The 14,005-nt window shown below is 57.8% G+C and overlaps 2 protein-coding genes across 2 annotated transcripts in view; both read right to left on the reverse strand.

The window, feature by feature from the left end:
• Positions 1–14,005, reverse strand: part of LOC308235274 (uncharacterized protein) — a gene marked incomplete at its 5' end in the record, with an annotated part of 59,761 nt that overhangs the window by 11,710 nt on the left and 34,046 nt on the right. The window lies entirely within an intron of this gene.
• On the reverse strand, positions 3,669–12,023 carry LOC308235510 (uncharacterized protein). Its single transcript, XM_080644393.1, has 4 exons — positions 11,795–12,023; positions 8,276–8,317; positions 6,952–7,078; positions 3,669–5,357 (listed from the first exon to the last, which is right to left on the reverse strand). Exons 2-4 carry the CDS (start codon positions 8,294–8,296, stop codon positions 3,991–3,993), a joined length of 1,515 nt encoding a protein of 504 aa, XP_080500519.1. The 5' UTR covers positions 8,297–8,317; positions 11,795–12,023; the 3' UTR covers positions 3,669–3,990.

A 14,005-nucleotide genomic window follows, 5' to 3' on the forward strand; every position in this document is an offset into this window, starting at 1 on the left:
CCAACCAGGGCCTGGGCTGGGGAGGAGCCTGCAACCGAGGTGCGTGCCCTGGACCGGAATGGAACCGGACGCTCTATCCACTGAGCCACACCGGCCAGGGCAGCGGCTAAAGTCTTACTCTTGCCGACAAGGCTGCTTTGGGCCTGGACGGGAGGGGCGCACGCAGGAGGGGCCCCGGGGAAAGGCCTCAGACGCAGCCCTGTCTCCCGCAAAACGCGCTGGGACGCAACACGATAAACGCCAAGGCCGGGGGCCCCCTCGTGGATTCCCCGCGCCCGCGGTGCGCACCCCGCTACTCACCGTCTGGTCCGCCCCGGGTCAGTCTCAGGGACGCTCCCCAGCGAGGGGGGCCGCCCGACCTGCGTCCGACGCTCGCGTTTCAAGAGGAAGCCGAGGGGACGGACCGCGGGAGGAGGACGGGGTGGGGGTTGCCCGCTGGGCGCGTAACCGGGAAACGCGCGCGCCACGCCCTGGACGCCGCCTGGACTGCGCGCCTGCGCAAAGGGGCCACGCAGTTGGCTACCGGCCAGAGTGGGGGTTGGGGGTCTGGGACCTCCCCCCCCAAGGTCACCCTCGTGGATCTGTAGAGGCCCCACAGGGCGTCACCCGCCTGGCGCTGGGCCTCCAGACGTTGGGCGACGACCATGGGCACCGGACTGAGTGGGCTCGCCCTGCCCACAGGGCCTTGGCGATGCTCTGGATTAGCCTTTTTCTGTTGTTTTAGGTCAGAGAAAGGGAGAGGGAGAGAGAGAGAAACACCCACCATGAGAGGATCCTGGATCGGCTGCCTCCTGCACGCCCCCCACTGGGGCCCCAGCCAGAACCCAGCATGCGCCCTGGTGGTGAATGGAACCCTGACCTCCTGGTTCGTAGGTCGATGCTCAACCACGGAGCCACCCAGGCCCGCAAAGCAAACACATTTTTTTAAAATATATTTTATTGATATTTTACAGAGAGGAAGGGAGAGGGATAGAGAGCTAGAAACATCGATGAGAGAGAAACATCGATCAGCTGCCTCCTGCACGCCCCCCACTGGGGATGTGCCCGCAACCAAGGTACATGCCCTTGACCGGAATCGAACCTGGGACCCTTCAGTCTGCAGGCCGAAGCTCTATCCACTGAGCCAAACCAGTTTCGGCAAGCAAACACATTTTTAAGACAATTAACCACCCCGCCCCACCCCTGCAGCAAGGCTGATGAATGTCCCCCAAGGGTGTCCACTCCTCAGTCCTGGGCCTTGTGGGGGTCACCCATCCCGGTTTTGAGAGAGGAGACTCCCCTATGGCTTCTGGGCCTTTCGGCTGATCGAGTGCGATTGCCTTTTATCTGCCCACGATGTGCTCACGCGCCCTCCCCCGAGGCCGGCAGGGCAGGGAGGCACCGTCCTGGGGGAAAGCTGAAGCCGGAGAGGCGGCTGGGCCCATGCGTTAAGGGTCACAAGACGCAGCTCGGGGGCCAGGACCAAGCTTCACCCCCGGAGCCTCCAGGGTCGGCGCCCTGACCACCCCCGTGTTTTCTATCCCAATGGGAGGCCAGCGATGAGTCAGCAAAGGAAGACCACACGCAGAGGGCAGCGTCCAGGAGAGACCTCATCCGGCGGGGTCACGGGTAGTGCTCAAGTGTGCCACCCATGGTGTGGGACCACACACACTGAAGCCGTATGGCTAACAAGGGGACCCACCAAACCAGGGGTGGGCAAACTTTTTGACTCGAGGGCCACCATGGGTTCTTAAACTGGACCGGAGGGCCGGAACAAAAGCATGGATGGAGTGTTTGTGTGAACTAATATAAATTCAAAGTAAAGGAGCGGAGGGGAGAGCAAGAGAACCGGATAGAACAGCCGGATCCGGCCCGCGGGCTGTAGTTTGCCCACGGCTGCACCAAACGAAACCTTGGGGTTGCAGCCCCCCCACCCCCTTTCCCTCACACAGACACGGAGCAGCACCTGTGTGGCTGGCTGACGGTCGTTACTCAGATCTAGGCTCTGCACTGTCAATAGGAACTGGCAGTGTGGCCCTGGCCGGTGTGGCTCAGTGGGTAGAGCTTCAGCCTGCGGACTGAAGGGTCCCAGGTTTGATTCGGGTCAAGGGCACATGGCTGGGTTGTGGGCTTGATCCCCAGTAGGGGGCGTGCAGGAGGCAGCTGATCGGTGATTCTCTCTCATCATTGATGTTTCTTTTTTAAAAAATATATTTTATTGATATTTTTACAGAGAGGAAGGAAGAGGGATAGAGAGTCAGAAACACCGATGAGAGAGAAACATTGATCAGCTGCCTCCTGCACACCTCCCACTGGGGATGTGCCCGCCACCAAGGTACATGCCCTTGACCAGAATCGAACCCGGGACCCTTCAGTCCGCAGGCCGACGCTCTATCCACTGAGCCACACCCGTTTCGGCCGAGAGCTGTTCTTTATGCCCATTCGCTCTGCGACTCACCAACCACAGGGCCCAGCAAACCCGCCCCCTTCCCGCCGCCAGTCGGTGCTGTTCACACCCACGGCGCAGTGCCCGGAGCCCACCGTCACCAGGAAGGCCTTCCCTACAAAGCCAGTGGGGAGGGCGCTTTCTGCGCAGGGGGCCTGGCGACTCATTACAAGCGTCCTGAGAGGGTCATGTCCCCAGAGAAGGAAAACCTCATAGCCAGCTAGGGTCCTGTCCAAAGCTGGGGATGTGCACACCCAAATCAGTGTGTGTGGGGGGGGTGTGTGGTGTGGGGGGGATGAGGCCGAGCCACCAGGGCTTAGATGCCTGCTGAATACGCACCACAATCTGCTCTCCTTGAGCATTTTGTTTTATTTTTAAATATTTCAGAGAGGAAGGGAGAGCAACATCAATGATGAGAGAACCACTGATCGGCTGCCTTCCGTAGCCCCACACGGGGGATCCTGGACCGGAATCGAACCCAGGGCCCTTCAGTCCACAGGGCGACGCTCTGTCCACGGAGCCAACCAGCGAGGGCCTCTCCCCGGGCACCTTAGAGACCAGGGGGCACAGTGGCTCCCCGCCAGCTCAGAGGCAGGACCCCAGGCAGGTGTGAAAGGGCAGCAGTCCCCGCAGCGCTTCCACGCACCTGGACCTTCCAAGGCTGCGCCGGGAGGGGAACCGACAGGCTGCTTGCCCGCGCTTCGGAGCGGGTCAGACCGCTGTTTAACAGTAAAGGCAGAACGTACCAAGGAGCTGCGGCCCTGCACAGACCTGAGCAGAGAGGGATGAAGGGAGGACGTGGATGCTGCCCCGCATGCGTGCTCGGGACTGGGAACCAGGGTGCAGGCCGTTCAGTGGGGAACGAGCCTCTCCGCAGATGGTGCCGGGAAGACGGGGTGTCCACATGCAAAGGAATGAAGCTGCACCCTAACCGGTTTGGCTCAGTGGATAGAGCGTCAGCCTGCGGACTGAAGGGTCCCGGGTTCGATTCCGGTCGGGGGCGTGTACCTTGGTTGCGGGTGCATCCCCAGTGGGAGGTGTGCAGGAGGCAGCTGACCCATGTCTCTCTCTCATCGATGTTTCTAGCTCTCTGTCCCTCTCCCTTCCTCTCTGTAAGAAATCAATAAGATATATATATATAAAAAAAGGAGTATTGTTCACCAAAAAGGAAATTCTGACACTTGCTACGTGGATGAACCTTGAGGACACTGACGACTGAAATAAACAAGTCAGACACGGGAAAAACTGGACGATTCTTCTTATGTAAGGTGCTCGGAGTGGCCCAGTTCCCGGACAGAAAGGAAGGTGACGGCTGTCGGGAGGTAAGGGAGAGGGGAATGAGGCATTGTTGCTCCGTGGCCACAGTTTCAGCTTTACAAGACGGAAAGATTTCTGGTGTTTGTTGCACAAAAATGTGAATGTCTTATCACTACTGGACCTTACCCTTAAACATGGTTCAGATGGCAAATTTTCTCTTCCAGGCCTTTGAGACACAATTAAAACACACACACACACACACACACACACACACACACAGCCGCATGGCGGCACTTCCCGGTGCTAGATCAGAGCAGACTTTTCCCTGGGGTCGTTTCCAGTCTTTGACGCTCTCTGCTGTGAACGTCTTGGTGCCGAGCGAGGTGGGAGTTCTGCCGGAAGCCCCTCCCGCAGTCACGGCACGCGTAGGGCTTCTCCCCGGTGTGAATCCTCCGGTGTTTGCTGAGGCTGGAGTTGTACCTAAACACCTTCCCACACTCCCCGCACGCGTAAGGCTTCTCCCCGGTGTGGACTCTCTGGTGGGTGATGAGCGTGGAGCCGTCCATAAAGACCTTCCCACATTCACGGCACGCGTGAGTTTTCTCTCTGGTGTGAACATTTTGGTGCCGGATGAGATGGGCGTTTTGGCTGAAGAGCTTGCCACAGACGCCGCACCCGTAAGGCCTCTCCCCGGTGTGGTTCCTCCAGTGTCTGATGTGATTCGAGTTGTGCCTGAAGAGTTTCCCACATTCACTGCACTCGTAAGGCCGCTCTCCGCTGTGAGCTTTCTGGTGTCTCTCAAGTGTGAAGCGGTACCTGAAGAACACCCCGCATTTGCTGCACTCGAAGCGCCGGCCCCGAGTGTGAACTCGCTGGTGGATAACCAGCGTGGACATGTCCACGAAAGATTTCCCGCAGACGCTGCACTCGTACGGCCTCTCGCCGGTGTGGATTCTCTGATGTCGTTTGAGTGTGAAGCTGTACCGGTAGGACTTCCCACATTCGCGGCATTTATACGGCTTTTCTCCAGTGTGAACTCGCTGGTGGGCAAGGAGCTTAGAGCCGTTTTTCAAGCATTTCCCACACTGGCTGCACTCGTAACGCCCTGGCCTGCTGTGGACTCTCTGGTGGTCCGTGCAGCCAGACCTTTGACTAAAGAAACCCCCGCGGTCGAGGTGCTCAACAAGGATGTGCTTGTAGCCAAAGGCTCTTCCACACTCGTCACACGTGTAACCATTCTGCCCACTTTCCAGGGTCGCCCTGGCCTCAGTGCCCTGGGGCTTCCCTCCACGGTGAGGGGCCTGGTGCAGGGAGGGGCCTGAGCTGGCTGGAAAGCCCTCCCCACCCTCCCTGCACGTCAGACTCCTCTCTGCCGAGTGAACACTGGAGTTTTTCACCAACGACGGCCTCTGCTCGTCCCCTCCGGCCAGCGTCTTCCCACTCTGCTCCTGCTGGCCCTGGGAAGGGCCGGCCACACGCGTGCACACCGCCGGCGGAGGGCGTGTTCCGTCCAGCTCAGCCAGGCGCACCACGTCTTTCAGGAGTGGGCCACATCTCTCACAAGAAGGACACTTCTCTGTGGACGGGTCCGGCTTCGGAGTCCGGGCCTGTGACATTCCCGCAGAATCTCCTTGCTCCGAAGGTGCCTCCCCACCCTGGGCTCCACGCCAGCGACCTGGAAGCAGAGAAATGCATGTGACTTTGGCGGGAGGGGCGGCCCCAGGAGAGGTGTGGGTCAGGGACACCCGTGCATAAGGCACTGCCCACAGGCAAGGGGCCCAGACCCAGTGAGAGGAAGCTGCTGTGCAGACCGGGCCTGGGAAGCTCACGATCGACAGCCCTGACGATGGGTAAGGACACAGGAAGGCGTTCTGTGCAGGGGGAGGGGCGGGGTCTCCCGGTGACGCCTCTGCAGGTGGCTTTCAGACCCAGACACGTCTGCATGCGACACAGTAGCTGGTGTCCAAGGACTGTTAAGGACACGTGCCGATCCAATGTCGAGAGCAATGCAAGGGAGCCGTGGAGGGAGTGGGTAGGAGCGGGGGCTGGGAGTCAGAGCTGGAATATCAGGGGGGAAAGTCAGAAGTGAGGTGTGGTCTCTGTCCCGTGTCAGACAGTGGTGGACACAGACAGGTGTGAGTGGAACCCAGCTCCCAACAGCTCACCATTTCCCAGCTCCCACGTACCTCTGAGCCTCTCTCTCTTTTTTTTTTAACTTATTTTTATTGATTTTAGAAAGGAAGGGAGAGAGAGAGAAACATCCCTGAGAGAGATTCATTGGTCGGCTGCCTCCTGCCCCTCCCACTGGGGACTGCGTCCACAACCCGGGCATGTGCCCCTGACTGGAATCGAACCTGGGGCCCTTCAGACTGCAGGCCGGCGCTCTATCCACTGAGCCACATGGGGAGGGCTCCGAGCCTCTCCTGGAGTGGCGGAAGTGATGTCGACCCGCCAGGCCACCTGGGCCCTCCTTGTTGCTCAAGGTGAACAGCTACCTGGGCTGGAAGAGGCCAGTCAGGGGGAAAGGCCGTGGACGGCGTGTGCCAGTGTGACCCACCTCAGGACGTCCCACGTCCAGTTAGAAAACCTTCAGACGGCCTTTAAAAAGCAGCCCCTGGCCCCACAGAGGGACCACGCTAGGGACTGAAATTCCTGGTACAACAGACTTTAATATGTCAATAAAAGGAGGGGCAGGGTCCTAACCGGTTTGGCTCCGTGGATAGAACGTCGGCCTGCGGACTGAAGGGTCCCGGGTTCAATTCCGGTCAAGGGCATGTACCTTGGTTGCGGGCACATCCCCAGTGGGGGTTGTGCAGGAGGCAGCTGATCGATGTTTCTCTCTCATCGATGTTTCTAACTCTCTATCCCTCTCCCTTCCTCTCTGTAAAAAATCAATAAAATATATTTAAAAAAATAAAAATAAAAGGAGGGGCAGGGCCGGGCACCGAGGTCCCAGCATCTGGCCTGAGTGACCCACCGGGGGGATCAGCTCGGGGGAACCCACGGGGATCTCTCACAACCTTCATGATTTCCGACTCCTCAGCCGTCTCGCGAGGACCCAGAGCGGCAGGGATGGGGCTGCCCGGGGACAGCGGGGACCGTGCCCGGCCCGGCCTTGGCCCCAACGGCACGGGTGCCAGGAACCAGGAGAGGCAGCAGTGCCCACGGTCTCCGGTGGGAAGGACAGAGCTGCCCCTGGAAGGGGAGGAACGGAGCGCGGCCCAGGGCCCCGGGGTGGGGGGGGGGGGTGGGGGGTGCGAGGGCCTTACCCACGGAGCAGAGAAGGGCCACGTTCTCCAGCATCACGTCGTGGTACAGGCGCCGCTGAGCCTCATCCAGGAGCCCCCACTCCTCCCGGGAGAAGCGGACGGCCACGTCCTCCAAGACCACACGGCCCTGCGAACGCGGGACGGCTCAGCCCACCCGGCGGCAGTTCCCCGTTCTGTTTCCCTCGATCCTGCGCTCGTCTATTCGCCGCCCGCCCAACGCAGGCCACACGAAGCCCTCTTTGTCTCTCCCTGCAAGTCAGGAAGCAGTGCCGAGCCGGCTCCTGAGCGAACGCACCCAGCCCCCGGGGAGGCGTCAGCCGGCCAGGGGAACCCACAGGACTGACCACTCAGCCAGCCCTCAACCAGGCCCCTCACCCCCCTCGTCCTTTCCGAGGGAACCCCAGCCAGCGCTCTGGCAGAGTTTCCCCTCCCTCCTCCTCCTGCCTCCGTCCAATCCGGGGCTCGCTGACGTGGCCCTGAGTGGCATGGGGCTCACTGTCCCCTCGGGAAATAGAAGGAATAGAGACCTTGCTCAATGCCTTGGCCCCTCCGAGCCGTCACTCGCTTTCACCTCCCCACATCGATGTCCATGGGCGCAGTCACACGTGCCCGTCTCTCCCCAGGGTCTCCAGTCCTTCCCGACCCGCCTCCCCACTTCCTGTGAGTGACCAGGTGTGGTCGCCCCGTCCTGCTCTCTCACCTCCACTGATCACCGTGCCCAGCGCACAGCATGAACGTGGGGGGGGGAGGCGGCAGGAAAGCGCCATCCTGGCCGCGGGCCCCTCTCTCGCCCGCCAGCCAGGTTCCCTGGGGTCACCCCGATTCTGCCTCCCAGACCATCAAGCCTGGTCTCATCCTTCCTGTGGCACCCCTTCCCGCCCCCTCACCTGCACAGCAGGAGGCTGTCCTCCAACCCGGCAGCCACACGGCGGCTCAAACCCGGCTCAGATCACCTCCCTTCTCTGCTCCAAACCTGCCCCGGCTCCCACTGTCCGCAGCCCGGAGGGGGGACCTACCGCCGTCCTTCTCGGCCATGCCCCGCCTCCTGCCGCCCCACTCCCCCCCCCCCCGCCCCATCAGATGGGACAGGGATCTGCACTCTCCCGAGACCCCAGCTGAGTCTCCCCCGCCAGCATCTGAACATTCTGGACCCTCTCCCAGTGTGAACGTCACACCTTACCCCGTCGGTGTCCGAGAGGGAACCGACCCCTATAATCCAGGTGGCGCCTGTCAGGTATCACCATTCCCCGCGCTGGGCCCTACACCCTCAGGGTGATGGCCATCAGGGTGGGTGGGAGGGAGCCTGCCAACGCCCTCCACTCACCTGTGCAGGATCCGGGAGCATTTCTGCCACCACCGCAGGGCCCTGTGGGAAGAAGGCAGCCATGAGAAAGGGGTCACCCCGGGAGGACCCTGAGCTGGGCCACCACCCTGCCCTGGAGCTGAGCGCTCTCAGCCTGATGGTCCAAGCCAGGGGTGGGCAAACTTTATGACTCGAGGGCCACCATGGGTTCTTAAACTGGACCGGAGGGCCGGAACAAAAGCATGGATGGAGTGTTTGTGTGAACTGATATAAATTCAAAGTAAAGGAGCGGAGGGGAGAGCAAGAGAACCGGATAGAACAGCCGGATCCGGCCCGCGGGCCGTAGTTTGCCCACGGCTGGTCCAAGCTCAGCTCCTCGGACCTCAGGGCCGCCTCTCACCGGCTGGATGGCCATGGAGGGACTGACGGACCCCTGAGCCTCAGTGCCCTCACCTGTGAAATGGGCATCAGAATGGTTTCAACTCACAGGGCAGACAGCGACATCAAATGTTCTCAGGGGCACACACCACGTATCAGCGGTGCTGTGCCCACCATCCGTGTACGTTTTCACTGGAAAGTGAAGTGGTAGGGTTTTTAAACGTTTGCACGTTTCTTTCCTACTGTTTAAGGTCTTCAGAGGATGTGACACATAAAACTCGACATCAGCCCTAGCCGGTGTGGCTCAGTGGATAAAGCATCGGCCTGTGGACCGAAGGGTCCCGGGTTCGATTCCGGTCAGGGGGCACGTACCTTGGTTGCAGGCTCCTCCCCATCCCGGGCCCTGGTTGGGCATGTGCAGGAGGCAACCAATGGATGTGTTCCTCTCCCATCGGTATTTCTCTCTGTCCTTCCCTCTCTTCCACTCTTTCTAAAAAGCAATGGGGAAAAAATGTCCTTGGGTGAGGATTAAAAATAAGTAAATAAGTGAAACTCTCCATCATAAACCAACACTTAAAGGTAAGTTAACATTCAGACCAATTATGAAGTGTGTGGAGCCCCGGCCAGTGGCTCGGTGGTTAGAGCATCAGCCCGAGGACCAAAGGGTGGCTGGTTCAATTCCTGGTCAAGGGCGTGTACCTTGGTTTTTGGTTCCCCGGCCCTGGCAACCAACTGATATGTCTCTCTCACGTCGGTGTTTCTCTCTCTCTCTCTCTCTCCCTTCCACTCTCTCTAGAAAACATATCCTCGGTAAGGATTTTTTTTTTAAAAAAGAAGCATCTGGTTAAATTTAACTAATGCAACATGTTCAGTTTCTCACTGCCCACCTGTGACGTATCTAGAGGAACGTTGGTTCCTCAGTGTTCAAATCAACCGCTTTCTTTTTATATTTTATTGATTTTTTACAGAGAGGAAGAGAGAGGGATAGAGAGTTAGAAACATCGATGAGAGAGAAACATCGATCAGCTGCCTCCTGCACACCTCCTACTGGGGATGTGCCCGCAACCAAGGTACATGCCCTTTCCCGGAATCGAACCCGGGACCCTTCAGTCGGCAGGCCGACGCTCTATCCACTGAGCCACACTGGCCAGGGCTAGGCCTACTCTTGAATGAATTTCGTGCACCGGCCTCTAGTAAATTAATAATGAACCACAACGTTCGCTAATGACTGATGACTATCATCGTGTTGCATTCATTTCCCTTACATGCAGACGCACCATTTCTTGCCACTAACACTAGCGGCGAATATTCTAGCAGCCGATGGCCACGTCGTTAGTCTTGGACTGACTTGTTGGGTGTGCGCAGCAGGACATATTTCGCTTTCGGAGAACAAGAAAAATAGGTTTATTTGTGCAACGCTTATGAATCTGGGCCAGCCGTGGGCAAACTACGGCCCGTGGGCCGAATCCGGCCCGTTCAGCTGTTCTATCCGGCCCGCGGAGCCGAAAGAGCGGAGGGTTCTCTTGCTCTCCCCTCCGCTCCTTGACTTTGAATTTATATTAGTTCACACAAACACTCCATCCATGCTTTTGTTCCGGCCCTCCGGTCCAGTTTAAGAACCCATTGTGGCCCTCGAGTCAAAAAGTTTGCCCATCCCTGATCTGGGCAGTTGTTCTGTTCATGTTCAAGGAAAAATATTAATTTTTATTAACATGTTCTATTATTTTATGTTAATGATTTACTCATTTATTTCAACCCTTTGCATTTGGCATGTCTCTATCGAAATAAACCCACGTTTCTTTGAAAATGGAAGCTTTTGTTTTTTTTGCGGCCACATCCGCGGAAACCTTGTTTATTCGGCCCCTGTGAGCCTTGAGTTTGACACGCTTGGGCTAAGCCCATCCCTTCGGGGTTCTATGGAGGGTTCGCTGCACAGACGTGACTGATGACAGGACAGACTACATCGTTGCCAGTGGCGATGGATTTAACCGCCAGTCTCTCCCGACCGGAAGTCAGGGGGTGGGACCGAAAGTCCCAGGCCGCCAATCACAGGGTCAGCTCTCACAACGCCCAGCTTCCCAAACGTCACCCGTTCTCTCAACCAAAAGACACCTGTCACCGTCCACACCTGGGACACCCCCAGGGCTTGGGGGGGCTGTGAGCCCCGATCTGTGAGTGAAGACCAAACACATTTTGGTCACCAAAACGACCACAAACACATTTCTTAGAAGTCACCCCCTTTCAAGAATTCCCACCGCGCCCGAAATGGGTTTGGCTCAGTGGATAGAGCGTCGGCCTGCAGACTGAAGGGTCCCGGGTTCGATTCCGGTCAAGGGCATGTACCTTGGTTGCGGGCACATCCCCAGTGGGGGGTGTGCAGGAGGCAGCTGATCGATGTTTCTCTCTCATCAATGTTTCTAACTCTCTATCCTTCTCCCTTCCTCTCTGTAAAAAATCAATAAAATATAAAAAATATATATATAATGTTAAAAAAAAAAAAAGAATTGCCCCCCCCCCCCCCCTGCTCAGGTCGGCACTGGAGGGGACACCCCTCGCCCCTGGACACAGAGACCCCGAGGCGACACCCCTCCCCCCTGGACACAGAGACCCCGAGGCCACACCCCTCCCCCCTGGGCACAGAGACCCCGAGGCCACACCCCTCCCCCCTGGACACAGAGACCCCGAGGCCACACCCCTCCCCCCTGGACACAGAGACCCTGAGGTGACACCCCTCCCCCCTGGACACAGAGATCCCGAGGCGACACCCCTCGCCCCTGGACACAGAGACCCCGAGGCGACACCCCTCGCCCCTGGACACAGAGACCCCGAGGCGACACCCCTCCCCCCTGGACACAGACACCCCCGAGGCGACACCCCTCCCCCCTGGACACAGAGACCCGGAGGCGACACCCCTCGCCCCTGGACACAGAGACCCCGAGGCGACGCCCCCTCCCCCCTGAACACAGAGACCCCTAGGCGACACCCCTCCCCCCTGGACACAGAGACCCCGGCTCCCCAGGGCTCAGGCCGCCCCTGCGGGAACGCTTCCCCTCCGCTGACGGCGGACGAGGGCCTGACGCAGGGACCCGGGAGGCGCCCCTCCATCTGGGCTCCGACTGGGAGATGGGGGCGGGGCGGGGAGGCCCCGGGCGCAGCACCCACCTCAGTCCGGCTCCTCCGCGCGGCCCTCCCGCCGGCCTGAGGGAGGAGCGAGGGCGACGGGGCGGGAACGGGGCGCCGCCGTCACCACCTGGCCCAGCCGGGCCTCCGTGCAGCGGGGAGGCCCCCCCTCCGCGCGCTTTGTCCCGCGGCACCGCCCCCCGAGCTCCGCCGCCCTGAGAACCGGAGAGGGAATCCCATTCACAGCCCAGCACAATGGCCAGGGGACGCCGCCGGAAGTCCCGCCTCCGGTGCGCGTGGGCACGTAAACGGCTCCATGCTAAACTCTCATTGGGTCTTCTCGCCGTCATCGGTTGCCGCAGAGCCTCCTGGGTAACGTAGTTTCTCCACTGGTTCTTTCCTTCACCGTTTGGGGGTAAAAGCCCACCTACGACGCGACGGACGCTGGGAAGTGGAGTTCCCAGTCTCCAAGGATGCAGTGGGGCTTAGTAGCTCTTAAAGGGGACATACCTACGTTTCCCTGGGGTGCTGTCTAGCACAAGCGTCAGAAATAGACATTTGAGCCCTAGCCGGTGTGGCTCAGTGGATAGAGCGTCTGCCTGCGGACTGAAGGGTCCCAGGTTCTAATCCGGTCAAGGGGCACCTGCCTGGGTTGGGGGCTCGATCCCCAGGGTGTGCAGGAGGCAGCCGATCAATGACTCTCTCTCATCATTGATGTTTCTATCTCCCTCTCCCTTCCTCTATGAAATCAATAAAAGTATATTTTAATAAGAAAAGAAATAGACATTTGAGCCCTGGCCCCACAGCTAAGTTGATTAGAGTCTCCTTGCATATGTCCTATATGCCAAGATTGCGGTTGGCTCCCCGGTCAGGGCCTATACAAGAAGCAACCAGTGAATGCATCAATACATGGAACAACAAACCAATGTCCCTTTCTCTCTAAAAATAATCCAATCAATAGATTTTTAAAAGTTAAAGAATAAAAATCCGAGACGTTGTATTGACTTTCCACACTGGGTATCATCATTAGGTCTCCATTCCCAAAGCAGCTGCTGAGCCTCTGTCTCAATCAGGAATGTTCCAGGAACAAAGGGCAGAAATAAGTTGGATGAGAGAACCCTGGAAGCTGTGAAGCAAAGGAAATGAAATGCAGGCGGGAACTACAAGGAGTTTTGTAAACTAATTCTGCAGAACAAGGAGCTGTGAGGAGAAGCTAACTACCAGGGAAGTGTAATTGAAGAAAAAAATGTGTGCACTTTGTTATAATTTCTTTCAGATACAAAACATAATTCTTATAAGTATGCCCGTGCAATATTTTTCTCTTATCTCAGTATGCATATGCATAGGGAATATATATATATATAAAATATATGTATATATATGCCTAAAATGCAAATTGTCCCCTGGGGAGTTTGACAGGGAGACCAGGAGTTCAAATGCTCGCTATGACATGCACTGACCACCAGGGGGCAGCACGGAACGAAGGAAGGCCCCAGCCGGAAGCTGGGGGAAGGGAAGCCCTGGCCGGCAGCTGGAAGGCCCTGATTGGCCCCGATTGCCAGCCAGGCCTAGGGACCCTACCCATTTATGCATTTTGTGCACCGGGCCTGTAGTAAGAAATAATTCAAATTTTACTGGGCCAGACATTATTCACAATCTGGCAAGCCTACTTTCTTAAAAAAACTTTTTTTTTTTTTAAATATGTCTTTCAATTGATTTTAGAGAGGAAGGGAGAGGGAAACACCCATGAGAGATACATCAATTGGCTGCCTCCTGCACGCCCCCTACTGGGGATTGAGCTGCAACCGGGCATGTGCCCTGACCGGGCACCCAACCAACTGCTGACCTCTCGGTGCATGGGACTGTGCTCAAAGGAGCCACACGGGCCAGGGCTGAAAGCCTACTTTCCACGTGATTATTTATACTTAGTAACCCATTCAGATCATTCCTGCCCCTCATCCCCTCAGTGGTAAGTTCTGCTGGTTTGGAGGCCTTTGCTCCACCAGAAGAAGAAGAATACTGTTTTTTAAAAAGAATAGTTTAGCCCTAACCGGTTTGGCTCAGTGGATAGAGCGTCGGCCTGCGGACTGAAAGGTCCCAGGTTCGATTCCGGTCAAGGGCATGTACCTTGGTTGCGGGCACATCCCCAGTGGGGGGTGTGCAGGAGGCAGCTGATCGATGTTTCTCTCTCATCGATGTTTCTAACTCTCTATCTCTCTCCCTTCCTCTCTGTAAGAAATCAATAAAATATAT

The sequence above is a fragment of the Plecotus auritus genome (assembly GCF_963455305.1).
Source record: "Plecotus auritus genome assembly, chromosome: 10".
Classification (NCBI taxonomy): Eukaryota; Metazoa; Chordata; class Mammalia; order Chiroptera; family Vespertilionidae; genus Plecotus; species Plecotus auritus.

What these genes read in the sequence shown, in the direction of transcription:
- LOC308235510 (XM_080644393.1), bottom strand. Translation starts at nt 8,296, where the DNA reads ATGCTCCCGGATCCTGCACAG. An exon ending in TGCTCCCGGATCCTGCACAG is followed by an intron (nt 7,079 to 8,275) that starts GTGAGTGGAGGG and finishes CCGCGTTCGCAG; the next exon opens with GGCCGTGTGGTCTTGGAGGA. An exon ending in GGCCCTTCTCTGCTCCGTGG is followed by an intron (nt 5,358 to 6,951) that starts GTAAGGCCCTCG and finishes CTCTGCTTCCAG; the next exon opens with GTCGCTGGCGTGGAGCCCAG.